At 41.0% G+C, this 25,765-nt stretch overlaps 1 protein-coding gene across 1 annotated transcript; it reads left to right on the top strand.

Moving 5' to 3' along the window:
• The first annotated feature begins 160 nt into the window (after nucleotides 1–160).
• Nucleotides 161–25,514, top strand: tep1 (telomerase-associated protein 1). Its single transcript, XM_079285825.1, has 58 exons — nucleotides 161–302; nucleotides 992–1,488; nucleotides 1,643–1,837; nucleotides 2,000–2,149; nucleotides 2,810–2,974; nucleotides 3,055–3,192; nucleotides 3,480–3,551; nucleotides 3,683–3,807; nucleotides 4,746–4,903; nucleotides 5,289–5,398; nucleotides 5,590–5,668; nucleotides 5,874–6,066; nucleotides 6,530–6,740; nucleotides 6,831–6,956; nucleotides 7,118–7,270; nucleotides 7,487–7,558; nucleotides 8,095–8,216; nucleotides 8,485–8,550; nucleotides 9,161–9,304; nucleotides 9,381–9,672; nucleotides 9,864–9,985; nucleotides 10,180–10,293; nucleotides 10,487–10,604; nucleotides 10,939–11,127; nucleotides 11,351–11,538; nucleotides 11,641–11,782; nucleotides 12,294–12,473; nucleotides 12,634–12,726; nucleotides 13,269–13,404; nucleotides 13,592–13,751; nucleotides 14,052–14,185; nucleotides 14,279–14,367; nucleotides 14,524–14,638; nucleotides 14,748–14,774; nucleotides 14,863–15,073; nucleotides 15,246–15,366; nucleotides 15,887–16,011; nucleotides 16,091–16,190; nucleotides 16,384–16,539; nucleotides 17,015–17,227; nucleotides 17,609–17,665; nucleotides 17,806–17,944; nucleotides 18,584–18,835; nucleotides 19,089–19,240; nucleotides 19,716–19,823; nucleotides 19,977–20,081; nucleotides 20,250–20,379; nucleotides 20,513–20,598; nucleotides 20,843–20,969; nucleotides 21,371–21,501; nucleotides 21,597–21,718; nucleotides 22,397–22,540; nucleotides 22,804–22,903; nucleotides 23,060–23,171; nucleotides 23,243–23,325; nucleotides 23,794–23,898; nucleotides 24,219–24,601; nucleotides 25,022–25,514. Exons 2-57 carry the CDS (start codon nucleotides 994–996, stop codon nucleotides 24,336–24,338), a joined length of 7,872 nt encoding a protein of 2,623 aa, XP_079141951.1. The 5' UTR covers nucleotides 161–302; nucleotides 992–993; the 3' UTR covers nucleotides 24,339–24,601; nucleotides 25,022–25,514.
• The last annotated feature ends 251 nt before the right edge of the window (nucleotides 25,515–25,765 follow it).

Here is a 25,765-nt window from a genome sequence, read left to right as displayed (position 1 = left end):
TTCTTCCAAATGTAATTTTGCCTTTATTCGATGATTTGAGGGTAGGCACCCGTACACGTGCAGTTACGGTAAAAAAGTACACACAAGTCTGACCAATCAGCGCTCTGAAGACAACCACGTAGACAGGCAGCTGCTCGGATGAGGACATTTACAGTAAATCAGGAGCTACACGTTGCTATGAAATGCTTCAGAAATAGATGCGAACGCTTCAGTATTTTGGACGGTAACCTCATACACAAGAGGACACTTTTGTTTATGAGTCAACTCTCGGGCCCGTGGAGTTTAAACTGTATTTATTTCCGGTAAGTTTCCTGCGACTAGTCTGGGCGTTCACATCCACCACCACCTCTAAGAAAACTCTCGAGTCATTGCAACGTATTAAAGATCTTGACTAATGTTGAACAATGTCTCACTTCTCGTCATTTATCACGGTTAAGTCCAGTGGCTGTTTTGATAATGTGGTAGAGTGTTTTCTTTCTGGCCGTTAATGCTGCACACAGTTTAGTTGTTTAGAGTTGACATTTTAATAAATAAATATAAAATGCTACTTAACTAACTTGATGAAAGGGCTTACATTACACCACAAATCAAGCTCTTGACCAACTTGAAACTTTTTCCTATTTAATTAAACAATTTTTGTCAGTTTAGACAGAATATGTTCTCTTATTTTTATTTTGTAGCCTACAGAAAGCGTTTGATTCCTTATTTTGATCGAATTTGACTAAGTTTTAGCATTTAACATGTCTAGTGGAACTGTGACAAGCCTATCGGTCCTTATGCTGATTATTTCCAGACTTTGCCCCCTTTTTTATGGATGCTTTCAACTGAGCAGCACACACCCTTAACCACAGTACACAGTTGGACAATGCTTGGTTAAACATTTGAAGGAATGCTGCAGAGTTGCTTGTCTCAATGCTTAATACCACGCAGGTTTGTAAGGGTTTGTGTTTGAGACAGCCATTGACAGTTTGATTCATGTGTTTCTCTGCAGAGATGAGGGCGTTGTCTCTGCAGCGGCCGAATGTGGCCCCAGGAGAGCAGCAGCAGGTCACGTGTGGGAGAAGTTTGTCTGCCAACTATGTTCCTCTGTGTCTGGAAAATAAGTTGTTGGCTCAGGCCTCCACGTTGATGCCCCAGCCCTGCTCTTCACTCTTAAGCTTTTCAGCACAACCTTCCTCTTGCCCCTCTCTCCAGCCCTCCAGCCTGTCGTCCACCTCGTCCTCCCTTCTCTCCACATCTCTCACCTCTCCTCTCCTCAGCACGGAGAACAAGCTCCTAACTGACCATTCACCTGGTCTCTCTTTTTCCCTCACCTCCTCTACATCCGTCCCAAATGACGCTCTGCTCTTTACGTCCCTGGCCAGCAGTGCGCTGCTCAATCGCTTTGCTCAACCGCCTTCATTCCTCCATCGTGCTCTGGGTGGAGGAGATGAAGGCAGCAATGAAACATCTGAAGTGATGCAGTCCAGTTTTGAAGAAACAAGTGAGGTACATGAAATTATTTTTTCATTGTTCTTTTGTCAATTTGTTTTTGCACAAACAGAAAATAAAATGACCCATTCTTATTTCAACTATTTGACACAATGTGTTGAAGCATCCCATTGGCTGTATTACTGCTTTAATGTAACTTCTCCTGCATTAGCAGTATTCTGGGGAAGATGATACTTTGCCAGAAGAAGAAGAGGATGATGATGCTGGGATAGCCATGGAATTACCTGCCCAGGAAACAGAGTTGGGCAACAACGAACTCGAACAAACTATGGTCACCAAACAAGAGGAATTTGCTGAGATTGACAGAGCAAATGAAAATGTTGAGGAGGAGCTGAAAGATAAAAAGGTAGGAGGAGATATTTCACACTGCATATTTATGTCAGAAATACTCTCTTTTTTTAGTGCTGGCGTTGCAAGTTTAGCATTTCTCTGCACCAGTGCCACCACATGATATTTCTGTGTTGATTAAAGTGACGCATACCGCATTGTCTTTCTGTTTGCTCCTCAGTATCTCCTGCTGAACGTGGTGTGTTGCGCCCTGGTCAAGAAGAGCACAGCGCCAGGCCAGAAGGACTGGGACTCAGAGAAAAGTGTTTGGACCAAGATCATAGACCTGGCGAAGGACATTTCTGCCTGTGACCCACAGTTTCTTCTCAAGGTGTGTTTGCACGTCTGTGTGTGCAGGCGGTATGTGTCCGGAGACATTTTTATTTCTGTGCCAAACTCGCTCCTCAACTTTTATTTTGTAACCATGCGGTAATGTTTCAACCGCACCGAGACATCATCATGCTGAAAAACACTGACAAGACGTGTCAAGAAATGCATTGTAGCAAGAATTCATAGATATTTGTAAAGGGATGTATACAGCAGAATGTGACAACACTGTACACAATTAGATGAATCCCACAAACTAGAAAAAAAATGATACTTTAATTTTTCTTGGATTTTTAAATTGGGAAAGAACAAAGTGACAGTATGACAAATACAACATAACAAAGAACAAATAGTTCTAAATATGCATTTTAATTTCCAGGTATTTCATAATGAAACAGTTACTTGTTCGTCGTATTGTTTCATGTAAAGGATCTACTTTTACCAATGTCTGTCAAACTATTTCCTTTAAAAAATGAAGTCAACATTGGTGAATACATTTCATGTCCAATATCAAATTTCAAGTGCCATTTTCCCTTACTTATTCACCCTGCAATGATTTTGGTGGGGTTCATTTTCAGACAGACAGTACACATTATGACAGTAAAGGGTTATGATTATTTCATCAGTCATGTACAGTGTGCTCGTTCTGTCTTTTACCATTCAGGTGGCAGTTTACACTCGACAGGAGCTGAATATCCGCATCACAGCAAACTTCCTATTGGCCCTGGCTGCCAACCAGCCCTCCACCAAGCCACACGTCCGCAGATACTTCTGCGCTGCCGTACAGCTGCCCTCGGATTGGCTGGAAGTCGTCAGAATCTATAGTACAGTAAGTCTTCGTGAGTGAATCTGGATGTGTCGGTTCTGTCAGTTCTGTCCAGTCTTAACCCCGTGTTTGTTGGTCTCCAGTGCTTCAGTCGCTCCCTGCCGATGTGCTTGAAGAAGGCAATGGCGGACAAGTTCAAGCAGTTCGATGAGTATCAGCTGGCCAAATACAACACTCGCAAGCACCGCTGTAAACACAACCGCAACAAGCGCAAACCCAAGGTACAGAAGCATTCATTTTGCTCTCTATTGTTTGATATAGTTCAGTGTTAAACCTAATAATAGTAGTATTAAACCCCTGCTAATAAAAGGCAGAAAACAGTTTGTCAGTAATAGTGTTTCTTAGCCCACCCACACACTTTTTACCACCTCGACTGAAAAAAGATGAAAACTTTATGTGATTTCTATTTCGGTAATATTGACTAATTCCTCTCAATTTACACAGTGTCTCAAATATCCTCTATTCATCACTCCTGGTTGGCTCTACTTGCACTGTCTTTGATTTCCAGAGGCCGACTGGCGAGCAGCTGAAAAAGTGGGCGAACTTGCTCCGATCAGATGAAACGATTCTGACGAAGTTTGTAAGTCAATGAACAGTACTTTCCTCTTGTGCCACTTCATAAGGACTTTGGATGTTTCTACATTTACTGTTATTTAATTTAATGTTTGGAGTTTAGCTAAAAGGTGTGTGTGTGTGTGTGTGCGTGTGCAGTTGCATGAAGACGGCAGAAAAGCGGCGGTGGATAAAATGCAGAGCGAGTTCAGTATAAAGAAGATGATCAAGAAGTTTCACATTAAAGAACCGGCTGAACATGTTATGGCCATTCTGGGGAAAAAGTAAGCAACACACACATTCACACACTGATCTACAGCACATCTTCATTTGCCAACTCCTTGTTTTCCAGTTTACTTTAACCCCACTCTCCACATTTATCATCTATAAGCAGTATATAATCCTGTATTAAATAGTGTACAATAATGAACTTTGTTTATTTAACACCTTACAAGAAATGCAGAACAAAGTGCTTCATAGTAAGGGAAAATAGACATTTGAATGAACATTAAAAACTGGGAAAATAAGATGTAAAATAAAACCCACTGTATGATAATAATTCAACATTTAGAACACATAATGAAGTAAAAGCAGATATCAGGACACTTAAAGTGTTGTGCAGTATCTTAAACATTTTAAAGATCTCCTATAAAGACATAATACATATGTCTTTAATTATCTGTTAATATCCACTTATCGATGACTCACATTAAAACATAAAACATTCATTCTTTGATTAAAAGACAACTATATTACATCTTCCGGTCTTGCATATTTAACGCATCTCATTAAATATTTTTTTTCTCTCTTCTCCCAGGCTTTCTCCAGATTATGGCTAATTTATATGTTTTATGTGAACTGGTATCTTAGTCTTTGTGAGTCATCCATATTCATAAAATCTATAGTCTATGTTTATCTTTCTGAACAAAGCTTGTGCGCTTCCGTTGTATCGACTGCATGAAATGTCTTGTAGAGGGTTTGAATCACAAAAATACAAGATCTCTTTAATTCAGGCCTACGGAAAGCTCTTTATTTAGCAAAAAAAAATAGTGTTTTCTATATTTATTGTTTAGACAATGTGAAGATGGAAAAGTAGACCGAGGAGGGGAGAATAAGAAGACAAAGATTCAGTCTCAGGTTCTGTCGTGATGACTTTACCACTGGTGTATCTCTGGGCTTGTCTCGCTTCCATTTTATAATGCGATGTGGTTGTGTCCTGCAGGTATCCTGCTGACCTGAAGACGTTCACCCACAGTGGAATAAAGGGCACGTGGGACAGGGAGAGAGCCGGGATGCGAATGAAGCTCAAACAGCCGGAGACGTGGGAACGGCTGCTCAGCCTGGAGGGCAACAAGGCCGCCACCTGGGAGAAGCTCATAGGTCTGCTGAAGTTCCCACTGACAGACAACTGTTTCCAAAATGTCGAGTTGCTCCTTTAGTCCGGGGCAATTAGAACATTCTTTTTTTTCTTGTTCACAAGTTCCTCACAATTGTTTAAAATAATAAAAGCCACCAGTATTAACAGTCAGTCATCGCACAACTCTTTCATTTTAAGTGCTGTTTGACTTAACTTTCCAATCTGGTCCAGAGATTCAATCCAGCATTTTTCGAGTCCAAAGCTCACTGGTATATATGGAATCAATAAAAAGCAATGAATACATATTTTCCAGCAGAAAAACACAAACTGTATGCATCTAACACGCCTGTAAATACTAAAACATGTCCACGATCACACATACTGATGAATACTTTCTCTCCTGTGCAGACAATAAGTCTCTTCCATTCATGGCCATGCTGAGGAACCTGAGGAACATGATCACTAAGGGCATCGGTGAGGCTCATCACAAGAAGATCCTCAGCAGACTGACCAACAAGGTGAGGTCCAATACAGTGTAACGTCCACTCAATCCTTATTGTAAAGATTATAATACAGTTAGTATACTGTTGTTCGTGTACCAGAGGAAGAGTCGTATTCATGTTCGTCAGTTGGTTATGCTTCTTTTGTAATTAAACTCTCAGTTTAATCATTCCTGTCGGTAAACTTTGTGTTCTTGATGTGTTTACAGAAAGCGGTTATTCAGAGCCGTCAGTTTCCCACCAGATTCCTCGCTGCCTACAAAGTCATCATGGAGCTCAACACTTTGGGTGAGATACATATTCAACAAGTGTGGCACTAAAGGAACTCCTCTTTTAGGTTGCTCATCCTTCAAGACATGGTATCACATTCCACTCATTCAGTGTGATTAAATGATGACAAATATCAGCCTAACCGTGCTTTGTAAAGTGTACCTCTGACATACTGCAACAACGAACAGATGCAGCACCTCCCCTTTGCCTCTCTATCCTCTAGCCGCAGCATCAGAGCAAGCACTCCCCCCTGTTAAAGAGATCCTGGCGGGCATCCTGAGTAAGATTCCCAAGAGCAAACGCTTCAAAAGTCTGGAATGGGAGACGACTCCGAGGAGCCGGATCAGGGTGACACTCGGAGTGCCGTTCATCTATCGACTCTACCAAGCCAAGAAGGCCCAGCTCCTAAAAGCCAAGTATGGGACTGTACTTTGAGTTTCAGCAATTCTTTTCCTAATTTATAACATTTTAGATTTAAACTTGAAATCGTTTTTGGTTGTCTGTGTCTGATGCAAGACTGGTAAAATATGTCCGCTGCACAGGAAGTAAGAGAAGCAACAGCAGTTTGAAATAAGCAGATAAACAGCAACTTGGTTAATTAGCTTGAGCAGTGATGGCCACCATGACTGAACAAGAAAAGCAGAGAGCAGCGCCTACAGAAAATAAGCAGTAAAATATGTCACTGAAGTGCAGGTACAGCGTGACAGGTGAAAAAACATCACAACAAAACTAAAAAATAACATTAAAAATGTGTACCAGTTTTTGCTCAGAAGGGAAATTAGTTAATGTGGATCAGTTAAAAAGACAATATTTGCATGGATTAAAAATAAATTACACTGTGTTATATGATGCAACTGTATTCTGTGTCTGTGCATCCAGTCAGAGAGAGTTCACCGTCGCGCTGTTGGACTGTTATCGCACAGCTCTGGAGACGGCGGTCCAGCTCTCCTGTCGTTACAACGTGCCTCCGCTGCCCGGACGGACCGTCATCGTGCTCTGCATTGGCATGAGAGATGATGACGACTGGTGTCATAAACTGGACTTCTGCCTCCCACCAGACCCCGAGCAAAAAAAGGAGGAGGAGGAGGAGGAGGAGGAGGAGGAGGAGATGGATGAGGAACAGGAGGAGGAGAAGGAGGAGGAGGATGATGAGGAGGAGGGGGAGAAGGAGGATGAGAAGGAGAAGGAGGAGGATGAGGAACAGGAGGAGGAGGAGGAGGAGGAGGAGCAGCAGCAGCAGCAGCAGCAGCAGCAGCAGAAACCGAGAGAGAAGAAGAGCAAGACAGAGGACCAGCTCACTCCTTCTGTGAGGGCCTGTTTACTTCTGATTTGAGAATAACACAAAGAGACTGATTTAAGGATCATTTGACTCAGTTTCAAACCTCATAAGTGTTGTTTCAACTGTGCTGTTTTTACGTGATTATTTCTAATTACTATAATCTCTCCCCCACTTGTGCATTCTCTCAGATTAAGGAGATTGCGGTTTTGCTCTCGCTGATGATTGGCAGCAGTGCCGAGGACTTTCAGCTCTGCTTACAAGATTGGTGTCACGGTCAAGAAGTCGAGCTGAAGTCTGATGTTCTTTTGGATAATGTCAGAAGTGTGATGAAGCAAATGAAGGTCAGGGCTCTTCTTCTCTGTGGCATCCTGTTTGTGTTTCATCTAATTTCACTTTTAAAATCACTACCAGCATTCATTTGAGCTACTTCATAATAGTATAAAGATAGTAACTAATAAGGATGGACACAACTGAAATACATTTCTACATTGGTGGAATAACAGAGAAGCTGTGTTCATTGGATGTTGCCTTCAATAATGAACACTTCTCTTTCTCAGGCATGTTCAAATCTGCCATATGAAGAGAGGGACGAAGGCTGCTTGTCCAAAATGTTCACCAAGAAAAACAAGGTTAGTTTATTTTTATTTTAGATTATTATGTCTATATATATATATCACTTATATATATATATATATATATATATATATATATATATATATATATATATATATATATATATATATATATATATATATATATATATATATATATATATATATATATATATATATATATATATATATATATATATATATATATATATATATATATATATAGTGATTTCAGTCATGTTTTATTGACTAATAAAATATTGTTAGAATGTAACAGAATGTAAGCTATAACAATAAGACACACTTGGGTTGCGGGGGGCCAGACATCCCTTGCCTTTTAAAACTCTGCTCCAAGGTGGCTTGATTTGGAGTCTGGTCCGGAATTACTAACACTGTGGCTCTGCAATTTAATATTCGCTGAGCCAGTACCTGAGTTTCAGGTACTTAACATCAATTAAACACTTTGTTGATTTGAAAGTAAAATGCCGCAGCTTTAGACGACAGTACAAGAGGCTTCCTTGTGATCCTTGGGCTCATATGGTTTTGCATCTCAGGTGGACAACATCATCGTCCTGACTGACCAATGGATCCAGGAAGAAATCGAGTGGGTCATCGACACCTACAGGAGGGACGTAAACAACAATGCCCTTGTGGTGAAAATCTTATTGGCAGAACGGTAATGCTCCAATTTCCTTCTTCAGCTGCTGCTCCTACAGTGTATCACACAGACAGTATTGAGAAGCTGAAGTTGCGCTCACCAATTACTGGTGGACTTTTAAAATGTACCAACTTTGTTTTCTAACAATGTTCTTTCAGCAAAGATTTATATTTGCTTGTTTGCAAAAATGCACGATAATGTAGACATTCATAGCAACAAACAAAATCCAACTGGTTTCTGTTTCCCGTCCCGTTTCTAACTTTATTGTTGTTTTGTCTTCTTGCAGAGAGTCAGAGTTCATCGCTGACAGGAACTGTGTGACGCTTTCTGGCTTCAGTGAACAAATGCTGAGGTAAAATGTCTGGGTTGCTCATTTTAATACAAAAAACATATTTGGATGATTCTTATATATGTGAAAAATGTAAAGCCCACTAGTTCCTAAAAGCAAATTAGACTGGTCAAAACGTTCTTGCCAAAATCATTCTCATACCTGTTCGTTAAAAAAACAGTTAGCTTAGACTGGAAACAGTGAGACTGGCTGAGCGCCTCTAAAGCTTACTAATTAACTCGTTATCTTGTTTATTTAATCTCTACAACAACTGAAATGTGAAAATGACCAGGGAGTCAGTGGTGTTTGCCAATACACAGTCTGGCAAATAAACCCCCAAGTAAAACGCCAAATTGTCCTTTTTACACTCCAACTATTGTAGAGATTAAAAAGACTCGATAACATGTTAATTATTGAGCTTCAGATGTTCTGGTAGGTGGATTTTGTTACCTTAAGACAGAGCCAGGCTAGCTTTTTCCCGTTACCAGTCTTTATGCTAAGCTAAGCCACCCGTCTGCTGGCTGTAGCTTCACATTTATCTGACAGACATCTAACTTCTCGCCTAACTCGAGACGAGAAAGAGAATAAGCATATTTTCTATCGTATTTAACTGTTCCTTTAACTTTGTGACCAGGTTTGTGGCAGAACGAGGATCATCCAGAATGCTGGACCACGTGGAGCATTTGGACAAAGTGTACAACGTCCCACCTCCAGAGGGCGCTAAAGGCCCTCAGACCACAAATAGTGCTGTCCCGATACCAGCCAGCCCCAAGTTAAGGTAATTCTTATTTTGTGGCAAAGAAGCAAGCTTGAATTGTTTGCTGCTTCACATTGAAGACTTCCTCTGTCGTCAGGTGGCGAGGTGTTCGTGTCTTCATCTCCTCCACCTTCAGAGACATGCACGCCGAGCGCGACGTCTTGGTGCGGAGCGTGTTCCCGGAGCTCCGGCGTCGCGCCGCCTCACACTGCCTCTACCTGCAGGAGGTGGAGCTGCGTTGGGGCGTGACAGAGGAGGAGTCGGGCCGGGCCACCGAGCTGTGCCTGTCAGAGGTGTGTCGCAGCCAGATGCTGGTGGGAATCCTGGGGGAGAGGTACGGCCTGGTGCCTACCAGACCGGTCCTCCCCGACCTGCCGCAGAACAGCTGGGTAAGACGTGTTGTTATGACATCAAATTAAAGAATTAATACTGAAAAGGATTGCTGAAAGGTAGAAATGTCAGCGACGACTAACCATCACCTTATTGTTACTGATAGAAAATGGCTGTTTTCAGATGTGAATTTACATTTAAGACATTCTTTGAAACAATGAAATAAATTATAATTTATGTCTGTGTGCAGCTGGCGTCGGCCCCAGAAGGCCTCTCCATCACAGAGATGGAGATCCGTCAGTTCCAGGCTCTTTACCCCGACACAGCACAACAGCGAATGTTCTGCTACTTCAGAGATCCAAACATCACCAAGTAATCCATGCTGACATTCACACATCACAACTGGTCCAAACTTTAAATGTATAAAGAGAAAGGGTTGAATGAGTCGTGGGACGTAGATGTTTTGTAAAATAGTTGCGTTTTCAGTGATGTAATACTTTACAGATGTCTGGAAATCACCTGAAGTATTTTTTGTTTTAATTGAAGTTTCCTCCGTTGTTTCTCAGATCAGTTCCGGTGGCTTGGACATCTGATTTTGTCCCTGAGTCAAAGGAGGCAGAGTCTAAAATGGCGTCTCTGAAAACAAGGATCCGGGCCAGTGAAGTCAAAGTCACTGAGAAGTGAGTCATCTCTGTCACGTCCCATGCACTGAACAACAGTTCACGATGCCTTTAGAATATTTCTCATTTAAGCAGTATTTGATTATTTGTGTTTTTTTTTCCGTATCAACTGGTGTTGAAGTACAACTTGTTTTAAAATGAATCCACTGAAATATAGTCTTGGAGTGCCAACTCGTCTGTTTTTCTGTCACAGTTACGCGTGTGAGTGGGGCGGCGTTGAGGAGGGGAAACCGTATCTGAAACACCTGGAGGACTTTGGCAAGGCCGTGCTGGAAGACCTGTGGCTGGCTGTAGTAAAGCTGTTTGTGGAAGTCAGTCACTCCGACTATTCAACCAATTTCATTTCCAAACTCTTCGTTCATCAAACTTGTTTCAGATGTTGTATTGTGAAGCATCATTGAGATAACAAAACATGGTATTGCCACTTTATTTGAGTAAATGTGCTCAGTTACTTTAGATTGCTGTGTGAAACTACTAAAGATCCACATTTAGTCAGAAGGTATTTTCTGGTCAGTTGCAACTGTTTTGAGCAATATTGAGCCGTTTATTATTGATTTATAACATTTCAGACTACAGAGATATCTTTGACAAAATATAACATCCAGTAAATTGCAGTTAAACGCCTCATTATTCTCCATGTCGCAGGAGCACGACGAGGCCGAGGCTTTGTCCGATGTGATGGAGCAGGAGGTCCACCAGGAGGCGCTGCAGAGGCAGTTCTTCGGCAGGGCGAAGCTGCTGTCTGGGGCTGTCGAGATAGTGGAGCAGGCCCAGAGCAAAGGAGGGTTGATGGTGGTGGAGGGCGGAGCTGGAGAGGGAAAAACTGTCTTCATGGTAAATGTTTTTTAAGGAATTGTGCTCTACTCTGTTCTTCAGTTAGGAATTCTAACCTGTTGATCGCACGTAGTCAGATCTGTATCGGAGTTTGGACAGAATAAAAAAAGAAAACATTTAAAACTCAAACCTGCCTTAAAGGTAGGATGTATCTGGGTTGTAAATCCTCTACATTGGAAACATTGCCACCCATGTTTATCTCTCTCTCTCTATCTCCACTCAGGCGGCTCTAGCAGACAGCCTCAGAACCGGAGTTAAGTCCAGGAAAAACCTCGTCTGCGATGTCATCTCCTACTCTACAGCTGCCAGCCAATCAGCACGCTCTGTGGAAAACCTGCTGCGATTCCTCGTTCGGTGGTTGAGAAAGATGAAAGATACGAAGGAGGAATCGCCTCTTCCCCATTCTTACAAGTAACTAGATTTTTAATTGTCCTTTTGATATAACTTGCAGGTGCATCATGTTGTCTGTGCACCAACAGCTGTTCCCTTTCCTTTAATTGTTTTTAATTACAGAGATCTGCTGTTAGAATTTCACTCCAACTTGAGTGACATAAAGAAGACCAAACCTCTGGTGCTGCTCATTGATGGAGTGGATCTTCTCCAAGATGGCGGAGGTCAGCTCAGCTCTGATTGGATACCACAGCAGCTTCCTCAGGTCAGTTACGTGGACGGAAAAATGACGGACAAGGAATTCATTTTCTAGTGAGATGGTACAGTAGAAAGGAGCAAATGAGAAATCCCCCTCATAACTCAAATGCATTTATTTCAACTTATGAAGGTCGATGTTTCAGCAGCTGAAAGAACGTCATCATCACTTATTTCACAGGGATCGGCCTGAATTTTGTCACATCTTATTTCATACCTAGAGATTCTTTTAGAAGCTTGTCACCATCAATTACATGCCATGTCTCCAGTCTCAGAGCAGAGACTGGAGGTCTCTGGAGGTAGAAAGTTAACATAAAAGGGTCTATCCTTTACCTTTTATTTGTCCTACTTAATTGTCATTGTTCCTAACTGGTATTTGTATTTCTGTGTAGGTACATTCAAAATAAATGCTAAAAGTATGTTCATGGTTTGGATGCCAGACAAAAAATGATCTTTGGTTGAATTTGTAAGGGTTTGTCTGCTCCAGTAAAACTCAGATTTGATATTTTTTTCCTTGTCAGGGTGTTTGTTTGGTAGTGAGCATCACAACCAAAGCAGCACTGTTACAAACCCTGGCCAAGAAAAGCAGCACCGTCCTGTTTGCCCTGGGACAGCTTACCATGCCAGACCGGAAGGAGATAGTTCAGAAGGGACTGGACTCCTTCGGGAAGAAACTCAGTGACTCTGCGTTCAACAACCAGGTTCCTCTAATGTCATGAGCGCTGTAAACATCACAGTGTACACAGTGTCAAAATTCTGCTTCTGTGAATAAGGCTGCCATACTCCACAGTTTGCCCAACACTCTTTTAATCTTTTAACGCTGATATAATCTTAAAACCATGCTGGTTTCTGCTCTTCTAGCTCCAGATGCTGATAATGAAGAAGGGAGCAGTGAGTCCTCTCTACCTGCACCTGGCCTGTGAAGACCTGAGGAACTTTGCCTCCTTTGATAAGGTTTAAAAACACTTTTTGAAGGGTTTACACATTGGTATTACTGGTTGTTTTTCCGCTGTTGGCTGTGGCAAAGATTGGGGTGGATGCTTACATGAAACCTTATTAAATCGCTAGCAGCTGTGTGAGACTGTAATTGAGCTAAATGCTCACATCTGCATGCTAACATGCTCCTCATGAAAATAGGATGTTATAGCATGCATGATACATTAGCTAGTTAGTGCAACACACAAAGAACAGCGTAGGTTGATAGGAACTGAAATATGTGATTATATAAGGATGTGATAATTTAATAAGGATGTGATGTATGATGGCAAATTGCCATTGGGCTTCATAAATCAATATAAATCAATGGCTGTCACGTCTTACTGTTTAAACCAGCCTCTTCATACAAGATGCAATGATGAGAAGAAAAGCTGGCTCCAGTAATAAATGTGCTGTGCTGGCTGTGAAAACAACAAACCCTCTGGGGCAAATACATCAAAATTCTTGAATTTTAGACCAACCCAACTTGGTGCTTATTGTACTTTGTCTCCGTGTCTTAGTTGAAGGAGAGCCTCCAGGGCTTGCCTCAGTCTCTGAGCCAGTTGGTGCATCACAGCCTGGACAGACTCTGCTCGCAGTACAGAGGCATGCTGGGACTCCGCTGGGCCCTGGCAGCACTCACTGTCAGCTGCAATGGTACGATGAGTCAAGTTATCATGTTACTCATTGCCTTATTTTTAAACTAGAACACTAGAGATGGGGTAAATTGGTAGGTAGTGCAATACAGCGAGTGCTAAAACATTTAAAGGGATATTACAACCAAAGTGGTCATTTTACTTAACTTTCTTTGGCTGCCTCAACATTTTTTCCTCTTGATCAACAGGCCTGAGGGAGGGAGACTTGTACAGTGTACTGAACACATGCAACGACTTATCCTCTCGGGACGGACAGCTCACGTGGCAGGAAGTGCTGCATCTGTCCAGGAAGCCCAAGGGACGCATACCCATGGCAACTTTCACCCGTATAGCGCAGAGGTTACAAAGGTATGACCCATATGACTGCAAATAGTACGGATGCTGCCATTATCTGTGGCAACAATCTCTCATAGTTAACGTTGGTTGCTTGTGAAGCTGTCTGTTTTTTTGAATCTTTACTCTCTTGAACTATGATTTGCAATTAGAATTAAATACACATAATCATTCAAATTTGATCCACATTTCAAGGGTTTGTACTGATTGTGTGCTTTCGGATTTCCTCCATGTTAGAGGAAATGTCTGTTTAGATAAAGCACACTGAGGTGCGAGTTGAAAACCGATATTAAACCTGTGGATCCTTATCTGCAGCCTGGTTGGTCCGTCTCATTGCCACGACACTGACGACCTGCTGGCTCTAACCAATCCGGAGGTGAGGAGGGCCTTCGAGGACTTTCTCCTCCCAACAGAAAGTGACAGAACCAGAGCTCACCTCGTACTGGCAGGTAAAGTACACACAGTCTGCTTTAATACAGTATAAGTATTAGTCACTGTAAATTCTAATTAGCATCATATCACTGCACTGTCTCTTTACACAGCTCATCTGTGGGCATTGGCCGACCCGCAGGGCACAGATACCTTTCTTCACTGTGAGGCCAACTCTGTCATGCACCTGCCTTCCAACCTGGTTCGTCATATTTCAGCCAAACAAAATGCACAATTTCAGGACAGTTAGTTTGTGTAAAGAACATAAATACACGCTGGTTAATAAAATCCTCCAGAGAAGCAGCTTCTCCTGATAATTCCTCTATATTTGAACTGCCTTTTATTTGTCTTTGGCCAGATTCAAAGTGGCCAGCTGGAGCAGCTTCATTCTCTGTTCTCCAGCTACTACTTCCTGTATGCCAACGTGCACCACGGCCTCCTGCACCACCTCAAGGAGACCTACAGCTTGTATGGTGAGCATGCAGGACGATATTGTATGATGAATGTGGAAGTGCAGGTTTACTCATGGCTCAACAAAAAATCCTAATGTTTGTGTCCTGTGAAATGTTGCCTCTCCTGTAGATAACAAGAATAAGTCTGCACCCTCATGTAAGTGCTTAAGAATACATTACACGCACAGATTCCTGCCGAGAGTGTTTAATTCCTCCTTAAGACAAGTTTCTCTCTGTGCTCTCAGCTGGCTTTCAGGATCGTCGAGAAGACTGCCAGAGTTTCCTGCGGCGACACGGCCCCCTCCTCTCCTCGTGGCCGGCTCTTTTCGTTCAGCAAGCCCTCAACGAGCCTCCTGAGACCTCTGCTCACATCTGGGCACAAGGACTGATGGGAAAAGGAGGGCCACGGGTAGTTGAGTGGCTAAACAATGACAGTGGGATTCTCCAGGAAACTAAGTAAGAGGGTCTTCTGTGTGGTTCGATGATGTGCATTGGAAGTGTCCCATGAAATCCACTGCTCGTCAGTGAGAATGATCATCTTCAGTTTGTATAGTTGTTTTTATTTTGAATGTCTGTTCCAATATTGATGTAAAGGAATGCTCTGATGGTCTCGTGTGTTTTGTCGCAGTGAGCTGGTGTCGACCTTCTCTTCTGTACCGACCTGCTTGGTCGGAAGCTCGGATGAAGAGCTCATGGTGGTTGGCACTGGACAGGGAATGCTTCACTTCATCAACACTCAGACCGGACAGGTACGAGCAAGTTCTACAGAAGAAATTCACTTTTGTGTCTCCTTTCGGTGTGTTCTTCATCTCGTTGCACATTTTGTTGCCTTATAGATTTGTGGTTTCTATTTAGCGTAGCAATCCTGACCCAGACTTCGCGTGTTTACACGTTATTCATTTTCAGTTCACATTCAGCACATTTACACGCACACAGGAAATCTGTAGTAACCTGGTTACTATAAGATCCATGCGCAGCATCTCAGTCATCAGATTTCTCGTCTACCCGACCTTACTTATCTTTCCTTTTATGCCGGCACACGACTGTCACAGCGATACTTCTCTACCCCAATTCAATGGTTTAATGTATGTATGTTTAATGTATGTTGTTTAAAAAATGTGATTCCTGCAGAAAATTGATTAGTGCACCTAAAGAGTAATTGTAAATATGCCATGTTCTATGAAAAAATACTGTTCAGTTGTCACGCATGTTGAGATTTAAAAAGCCACAAAAACGCCTAAAATGAACTCTCCTCCTGGCTGTAAACAGGAAGTAAAAACATTGGTGAGCAGCTGCGACGGCATCTCAAGCGGTGTCTTTCTTAAGGACGGACGTCTTGCTACCACCTCCTTTGACGGACGAATAGAGATCTGGGACGTCGCGAATGGCTGCAGGTGAGAGGAGAGTTTGAAGTAATATGTACTCAACCTATTTGATTCAGGTCGAATGAACTCGTGTTTCTCCATCTTGCAGGACTGCTCTTATTGAGGGCCACACTAATGTGATAACAGGAAGTGATATCACTGCAGACAGGAAGCACCTTGCAACTGTGTCTTTGGACTTCATGCTGAAAGTTAGTTTCAAACAAATCACAATAAAGTTGTCTGCAAAATCAGTTACTTTTTTGTGTGTCCCAGGATGACTAGAAACTACTTTGTTGCAACTAATAGCTAATAATCTCAACTATTATTTAATTGTATATGTCACTTAAACAGTCAACGTTATCCATCTATATTATGCTGAGTGAATGTTTTTCCACTTTCCAGGTTTGGTCCTCCACTAAAGGCTATGAGGTGGCAGCCCTGCCCAGCTCCAGCCCTTTGAACTGTGTGACATTTGACCCCGAGGGTCACCTGCTGGCTGCTGGTTGCTGGAATGGGAACGTGATTGTGTGGAACTGGCTCCAGAATAAAACTCTAATGGTGAGTTATCAAGATAATCGTATAGGGAGCTCACGTCAATTTAATGCCCGCTACTTCAAATTAGATGTAATATTTTTGAAACCGTTACAAAAGATGACAAATAAACAACATTATAAGATTGACACTTTAAAGGAGAACTCCATTGCATATGTGAAATGTTTGTATAAAACCTTTAGTGTTTCCAGATGGAGCTGTGTACAATTTCTGGGTTTTATACCTTTTCAGTGGTCAGGTTGCATTGTGGGTAATGTGGGCATCATGGTTTGGCCAGGAAGAGGAATGTGTGAGAATAAAGGACTATCTCTGTTCCTGCTCAATCAGTTTGAAACTGTTTTTCGTTGACAATGTTAGTGTGTGTGACGCTAAATAGACGAGTACTCTTTTAAAATTAAGAAAGAATATTAACTGTGTTCAGATTGAACCAAGATGGGAGTTTTTTTTACAACCACTATTTCTCGTCTGTCTGTTCCCTCAGTCCCTGACTGGTCACCAGCGCTCGGTGCGCAGTCTCTGCTTCTCGCCGTCCACCTCCCTGCTCTGCTCCGGCTCTCTGTGTGGAGAGGTCAGGGTGTGGTCAGTGCCCACCTCCACCTGTGTGGGGTGTTTCCAGGCTCACTGCGGAGCCACAGAGGCCCTCACCTTCCTGGATGATGGCAACATGCTGCTGAGTGCCGGCTCTGATCACGTGGTGAGGAATAACTGCCTGCACATACTGAACCTGGCATCAGAGAAATTAATCGTAACTCTGCACGCTTGAGTGGCTGGATTGTAATAATATAATCACTCCACTACTTCACTGACTTAATTACTACACAACCAAAAACAAATACATTATTTGTTGCTTGTTAAAAAAAAACTGCAAAAACGTATTGCAGTCATTTTTTTTTCAGGGAGTATCCAACTGAAGTTCAATGCAGGAAAAGTGCACCTGCACCCTTTCCTTTTATGTGCACGTTGGGGCCTTAAATTTCCTGTTAAGAGGGAAAAAAACAAGATTATTACCATTGTCAGTTATTTGAAATAAATAGCCGCCTACACTCCTTTGTCTTTTTGTTCTTCTGTCAAACAGCTCCATCTCTGGTCAGGAGGACTCGGACGATCGGTCACTGCATTAAAAAGTGATGAGGTAAGCTCCTTAAATATCTTGTGTACAAGTGTTGACTTCATGACATAGTCTGTGTGTATGAACAGGTAGGACATGATTAAAAACAATAGCTGCCGTTTTGTCTTTTTTTCTGACATATACCACACGATTTTCTCTTTTAGTGGGAGCAGGAGCCTCCTCTGAAGAAACTGAAGTCGGCACCGTCTGAGGCTGCTGCTGCTCTGTGTGTGGCTGTTAATGGAGACTATGCCGCTGTGGGATACCACGGTGACGGCATCAAACTCTTCAGTCTCGACTCAGGTGTGTTTATGTGCCAGGAATGTAAAAAAACCAAACATTTTTACTGGATTAAATCACTGGAAGACACCAATCTGACAAGTAGATGACAAATACAGATATGAAGATGATGCCTAAAAGAAAAAAAAGTCTGTATAGCTGTAGTCGCGTGATTATTGTGCAACATAAATGTTTCACCAGGACCAAAACTTCACCGGCTGAAAAAAGCAGTTTTTGTAGCTCCTTTTTTTTAAATTTTGCTTATTCTATTTCTTACACTTTATTATGTCCATACTTTCTGTCTCGCTTGTGTCTTTTCTTGTAAAGTAAAAGCAGCTCAGAAAGGGTGCTTTAAAAATATACTTTACTTACTTACTTGCTTCCCCCAAAAAACAACGGAGACAGAGGGACAGACAGAAATATGTCAAGGAGATAAAACACACAAAGCCATAAAACATTGAGATTCACACGGAGATGGGCATACAGTACATAAATAACCTACTGATTATATTGTAGTGACTCATGCAGGAGCATGCACTTGAATCTTGAACCTAATTGGCCTTTGATTCAACTCACCTCCTCTCTTTCTGTACGAATTTTGCACAAAATGAAGACACTGTTTTTAAGGAAAACTGACCATAACAATTTTTATTTCCATCATAGGGGAGACGATCTGGGACTCCACGGACCTCGATGTGTCCATATTGAGCCTGCTGTGGGTCGTTTTGGACACAGAGCAGACCGAACCTGAGCTGCTGTTGTCTGCAGGAAGTGACAAGCGTGTGAGGGTCTGGAAGAAAGAAGACGAAGAGAAGGGACTGCTGGGAGGCCTGAAAATGTGGGGAATGTTGAATGTGCAACCAGGCACCGTCCAGACATTAGCACACAACTCCACATACCTGGCTACAGCTTCAGGTGAGCGTCGCTGGTGGTCAAGTAAAAACATCACCGATTGTTTTACAGAAATGTCCTTTTTAAAGGGACAGTGTGTAGGATTTGGTGGCGTGGTTGATCCCCCAAATGCTACACACTGCTACACTCTGTGCCTTTATATGTTCTGAATCTGATATATATTTCTCAGGTGGAAGGTACTCTCTCTCCTAAAACATCAGTCTTTCTACTGATAACTGTTTTATTATTTCCCCTTCTGTATTCCCCTTTCAATCAGACAACTTCTCCATTGGTCTGTGTTTGTTGAGCGATCTGGCCCTCGACCCCAGTATTGAGCATCACGATTATCTGAGGGGCCACAGTGGAGGAGTCACCTGTCTGGCGTTCAGCCCTGATGGTGGACAGCTACTCTCCGGTGGGAAAGACAAGGTGCAAAGTGTTTGTGCTGTAGTGTTTTGACAATGTCAGAATTATGTTTTTGATACAAACACTGGCCGTATTAATCCAAGATAATCTTCCCAAATGAACTCCACTCTTATGATTTTGTGTGACTGCATTTGCCAGAGGTAAAAAGCTAACGTTTGGCTATAAACAAACTCTTTTCCCGTTTTAAATTGACGACGTCACGATATCAAGCTAAAACAAATGCAGTCAAATACAACAACCCTGCAATAAATCCAACCTTCATGTCGGTTATGATGTTCAGTTTTTGATTTAAACTGTTTTTGTGAGGTGTTGATTAAACTTTATAGTCAACTTAAAGGATGTTGTTTGTAAAATGCAATACAGTTGAAACAGCACCACAGACGGGTGTTTCTGTTATTTAGCCTGTGGTCATCGATTGGACTAAATAACAGAGAGACGTGTCAGTATGACTCGGTACTGACAGGTGTCTTTGTTTCAGGCCCTGATGGTGTGGGACGTGAGTTCCTCTCCTGCTGTTCTCTCAAAGTCGCTCCTTCACGCTCACAAAGACTGGATCACCGGCTGTGTTTGGACTCCAGACTGTGTGGTAAATCTTCATTACATGACAGAAATATAACTAACCTGAGTTACACAGGTCTGTCCCTGAATAGAGCTGTTGTGACTACAGTACACTGTGTCATTTACAGCACTGTAGTGTTAATGCAAACTTGTCTTCATCAGCCTCCCTCTTTTCTCACAGATTAGCTCTTCCAGCGATGGGAGGCTTTGTTTATGGAATCTGCAGGCAGGCCAACGTCTCGGAGAAATCTCTTTGGGGAATCCTCTTACGTCTATCTGCTGTCTTGTGAGCAAATTCTACATTTATCTGTCGGAGAAAATACAGCATGTATTGTTTCCTTCATGCGTGTAATTGTTGCATTGGTGGAGCAAATGAGCCTGTCTTTGTTTTTGCATGAAGCGAGCCCTCGGCCTCATTAGGGGATTTCTGTTGACTTGGTGTTTCTGTGTGCAGGGACGGTATGTGATGGCCGGCAGTACAGAGGGAACGCTACATGTTTGGATCTGGGAAACAAACGTAGAAATCTGCCACATTGCTGCACACAAGAAAAGTATACACCACTGCTCACTCCTACCGAACACAGGTAAACTGCCCAAGCATTGAGTGCACACATGCATTCATTTGTCTGTCCCTCTCTCTGTCATATTGGCCAGTATAGTGAGTCTTATTTTTAATGTATTAAAAGTTATTTTAGTATTTTTTATTTGTTTTTTAAGACCAGAACAAAGAAGTCAACCCAGAAGAAATGACTGTTTTCACTGCTTCTGAGGATGGCACAGTGCATCTCTGGAAACCACTACAGGTCTGTCAGTCAAAATATAGGGAATAGGGAAGTGGTTTTAAAGTTGTGTTTTTTTCCCAATTCAGTAAATATTTCATAATAATGTACATGATTTTTGTCCAATTTATGCTTTATAGTTTATTCAAACATTTTCCTTGAATTTGATCTCGATGCAGAGCAAAAGCTGATTTCCATAGGGTCCGTAATATAATAAAATGTTTTTGTTTTATGTGTCTTCTCTCACATTCTGCATCTTTACATACAGGTGGAGCACTTCGGCACCTTACAGGGTCACAGTGGTGCGATATGTGGAGTTGTTTGCAAAGAAGAACTCCCAGAATTCCTCACAGTTTCTGAAGACTGCTCATTGCGATGCTGGACGTGGGCAACGGGTAATACTTTATATTCTACCGTCACATAAGATGCCATTAAGAAAGAAAACGGTTCACAGTGGATACTCGGTGTGCATTAAATGTAAAGCTCTGTTTTTTTAATGCATTCAAATCACTTCAAATTATTTTTACTTTCCTTAATAAATAAATAAAAAATAAAAAAATAAATAAAGTTGATTCACTCCCGCAATCATCCAATAATCAAGTCACAATGTTTCAGGTTCATTTGAAACCACCCTCGTCTGTATTTATCACTAGTAACAGTCTGCTGAGGCTGCTCAGTGAAGGAGACAGTACCTGGTTACCTGTGGGTGTGATCAGGATTTCAATGTGATGTAATGTGTCTTCATATATGTTGTGTATGACATTTATTTTGAAAACTCTGTGTTCTGTCTCTTCAGAGAATCTTCCCAGTCTGAGAGGACCGGTCGCAGCTCTGTGCTTCTCTCAGAGAGATGCTTTGCTTCTTGCTGGTTATGAATCCGGTTTGCTGGAAGTTTGGCAGCACAACGCTCTGGTCGGCCAGAAGCAGGTGAAGACATGCACCGGAAAAAGGGATGTATACTGGACACGCATGTGGTTTTGTGTCTGTTAATCACACGTGGTGTGTCTGTTTGTGTGCATCAGGCTTCAGACGGCGCCGTCACAGCCATCTGCTCCATGCCTGATGACCAGTTTGCTGTCAGCTACACGAAGCTCGCTGTTGATGTGTGGAAGCTGGTGTGGAATCGACAACACAGCGCTGCAAGGTAAACAACTGCAAAACAGTCGCCATGCTATCACACGGGGCCAACACTACTTTTTGGTATTTGTTTTTTAAACCTTAATTTAGCCGAAGTTATGAATGAATCATCATATAAAATAAAGACCTGGGGAAACAAAACATGAGAAATCAACAGAATAAAACAATGAATACACTTTTATTTATACCAGCATTGATTTGCAGGTGACAAATGAATGTGATGGGGAGCACATGTAATTACAAACCGACAGTCATCAGGCTTACTTTCTGTTAAAAACTTGAAAAAAAGTAACTAAGATCTCCATCATGTGTCATTTCCCATTTCAATGGTTGATTCTGTAAATTGGAGAAGTGAGCAGTTTTCTGCAGTGAAAATGTTTTTGAAAGACTGAACGCCAACAAAAATGTCAATGACAGTGCAATGCAGCGATTTGCCTTTTTTAAATTTTTTTTACACTTTTTTTTAAATTTCCGACAAACATGTTGTAAGACAAACCCTGCACATGCATCTTTCTGCACAGTGAAGCTCAGACATCCAAGTGACAATAAGCAAAACACATTTTGGGGTAGAGGTTTACGGTGAGTTAATTCTATGGAGACTGTAAATATATAAAATAAGATGTGAGGAGTTTGATTCTACACACTAACCAGTCCAGCGCTGTCCCTGTGTTTCTGTTGCTTCCAGCCTGGTGAAGGTAACCACGTACTCAACGAAACACCCAGTGGTCCGCCTCAACTACTGCTCTGTCCTGATGGGTGTGTCGAACATTGGAATAATATTTGACGTCACAAAAGACAAGGAAGATGATCGGGGAAGCGAAGTTAGATGGTAACACTACAGAGTGTACTAATTACTCAAATCTTTGTCCAGGTTTTTCAGGGTCTTAATGAATCATTGTCAAAGTTTAACTTCATCATCAGGTTTTTTAATTTGAGAGAAAACTCTCTTCTTCCTGAAATGTTTGATGTGACACACAGCTCAGCTCAGTTCTGGTGGTGCTGTTGTGTTTCTTAAACACTGAAGGGTTTGATTTTTTAAAGCCCCGAACAATTAAACCAACCTTAAATTTGTGTATTTGTCTTATAATGCAGTTGGGAACAAAATTGCCGAATTTTGGGGATGATCCAAAACGACGAGAAAAGCATGTGGCTGGTGGGCGAAGGAGCCGGAAAACTCAGAATTGGCTTCATTGTGAGTTTTGCCAAACGTATCTCTAAATTATACCAAGAATATTTTTAGAATCCAAAAAATGTTTGTTGGAGCTCTCAGATTTACTCATGAAACCTGCGCTCTAGTGTACCACATACTTAATTTAGAGTAAATGTCGATTGTCCTCTCTTTCCTCAGTTTGCGATGGGCCCCAAAAATAGATTCGATACAGCTTTCAGCTCAATGGACCTAATGACCGACAAAAAGGAGGAGAAAGGGAGTCCTACAACAGCTGGAACTGTGGACAAAGGTACTAACATCTGTCCTGTTTCCACTGCAGCCGTTTGGATAATCACACCAATGCGTTGTATGTTCTTTCAGAATTGGTCGTGTGTGGAGACGTGAAAGGCAACATGTGGTTCAACAAGCCTCCAGATGTTTCCTCGTGGAGCAGCAGAAAACCTGTAAGAGCGGAGCGACTCTGAAACAGAGCATAAGCCATTTTTATATTTGTCGTGAGGTATTACTGCTACGTTCGTTAGTAAAATCAAAATGTTGAAAAATGCCCACCACAATTTCCAAGAGCCCAAGGTGAAATGAAAGAAGCCCTTACATTTGAGAAGCTGGAACCACCAAATATTTGGCTTTTTTTTCTCAACAAATCATTTAATGTTTATCAGAATTGTTGTTGATTAATCTTCTCTTTTTCGAATAATGGTTTCAGCACCACTTTCAACTGTAAACGTGCCCTTAATTTATTTGAAGAAGAAGAAGAAAAAAGCAGCTGTGTGTTTTGGCAAAACCCTCTCATCTGACCTGACAAAGAAATAAAAGCAAACATCAGAAATAATTGGCCGTTGCTATAAGCCAAGGCGTCACTTTGTTGTTTATATATGTTGTTTTTGATGATGATGATAATGTTCTGTCGCCAGGCTCACAGTGACAGGATCAGTGTGCTGAAACTCACAGAGCGCACCATCATCTCAGCCTCCTACGACAGGACAGTGAAGCTGTGGGACAGAAACACCAAGAAACAGGTACGTTACAGTCTTACAAGAATGACCACATTTTGGGAATCGCGCTGTTTTGCTCTCTGGCGTACAGAGCAAGGCTAGCTCTTCCTCCCTTTTGCCAGTCTTTGTGCTAAGCTAACCAGCTGGCTCTAGCGTCACATTTAATGGAGAGATATGAGAATGGTACCGGTCTTCTCATCAAACTCTGGGCAAGAAAGCAAATGAGCGTACTCTGAAAGTTCTGTTCTCTTCTTATGCAGCATACTTCTTCCTTCACATTCATTTTTAAATCATTTCAAATGGTCTTAATTTGCCTTCTGCCCTCTCTCCTTCTCTTCCTCCAGGTTGGTATGTTTGCGTGTGGAGGTCCTGTTTTGCATTTGGAGGTGAACCCTGCAAACCCGACTGAACTGGTTTGTGGCGACGGACAAGGAAAGCTCTACTTTCTCTCCTGGAAAGAATAATCCTCAAGATATTAGCCACTAAATTCAGCGTTTCAGAAAAATGCTTAAACACTACTGTAATCAAAGATTGCCAACAATGTTTTGCTTCCTCTCTGTCCAAATGACGGTGACTATGTAGTAAATACTATATATATGAAATAACTATTCATCATATACGGGGATAAGCATCTCGGTAATAGTTACAAAGATATGTTTACATGTGCCTTTTGATTTAGATCGTGAAAATACCTGCAAATGTAACAAGCAGGTATATATATATGTATGTATATATATATATATATATATATATGTATATATATATATATATATATATGTATATATATGTGTATATATATATATGTATATATATATATATATATATATATATATATATATGTGTATATATATGTATATATATGTATATATATATGTGTATATATATGTATATATATGTATATATATGTATATATATATGTATATATATATGTATATATATATATATATATATATATATATATATATATATATATATATATATATATGTATATATATATATATATGTATATATATATATATATATGTATATATATATATGTATATGTATATATATATATGTGTATATGTATATATATATATATATATATATATATATATATATATATATATATATATATATATATATATATATATATATATATATAAAGCATTAAAAATACTATCAGTTATAGTTTTGTGTGAGCTGAATTAAGGAATGGTCTCTATTTGTTTTTTTGTTTCTATTGTAACGGAATGTGGGATATGACCCACTTGGGGTGTTTAATGAGAAGAAAATGATCTTTTATTTGATAATAAATGTATTGCACTTTGGTTTAATGTGTTTTTTTTTAAGGACTAATTCAGAAAATATAGATTTACCCCAAAATTGTTGAATGGGAAGAATGTATTGCATACAATAAACAGTCAATCAAGGATTAATTGAATTAGTAGCATTTATTTTATATTCCTGGGACAAGAAAAGGTGTCGTAACGTTCTTGTTATTGTCAGATTTTGTTGACAGTAAATTATTGTGTTTAAAAAGCAGGAGGATTCGATTTGATTGCTATTTGAATTATGTTTTATGAAAACAGACGCTGTTTAGTTGTGAGACATCAATGGCAGATATGTAAACACAGCTTATCAGCAAATGGTTTTACAACTCTGGTATCTGCACTGAATTGCTTCTGTTGTATTGACAGTGGGTCACATTTAGTGCAATAAACATGTCAAGTAAATACAACTATTTCCACTGCTGCGCACTGAATTTGAATGGTTTTGCCATACAATTGATATAGATTTTAACCGTAATGGGACAGTTACTAATCACATAATGTTGCAATATAGTTTGATATGCCTCAGGCCAAAGACACCTTTGTGTTGTGGGAAATGCTGCATAAATGAATAAAGTGCC

Source organism: Melanostigma gelatinosum (genome assembly GCF_949748355.1).
Source record: "Melanostigma gelatinosum genome assembly, chromosome: 15".
Taxonomy (NCBI): Eukaryota; Metazoa; Chordata; class Actinopteri; order Perciformes; family Zoarcidae; genus Melanostigma; species Melanostigma gelatinosum.
Note: the sequence above shows the minus strand (reverse complement) of the source record. Positions and strands in the feature narration are given on the sequence as shown.

What these genes read in the sequence shown, in the direction of transcription:
- tep1 (XM_079285825.1), top strand. Translation starts at nt 994, where the DNA reads ATGAGGGCGTTGTCTCTGCAGCGGCCGAATGTGGCCCCAGGAGAGCAG. An exon ending in AGGAGCTGAAAGATAAAAAG is followed by an intron (nt 1,838 to 1,999) that starts GTAGGAGGAGAT and finishes TTTGCTCCTCAG; the next exon opens with TATCTCCTGCTGAACGTGGT. An exon ending in ATGCTGGACGTGGGCAACGG is followed by an intron (nt 20,970 to 21,370) that starts GTAATACTTTAT and finishes CTGTCTCTTCAG; the next exon opens with AGAATCTTCCCAGTCTGAGA.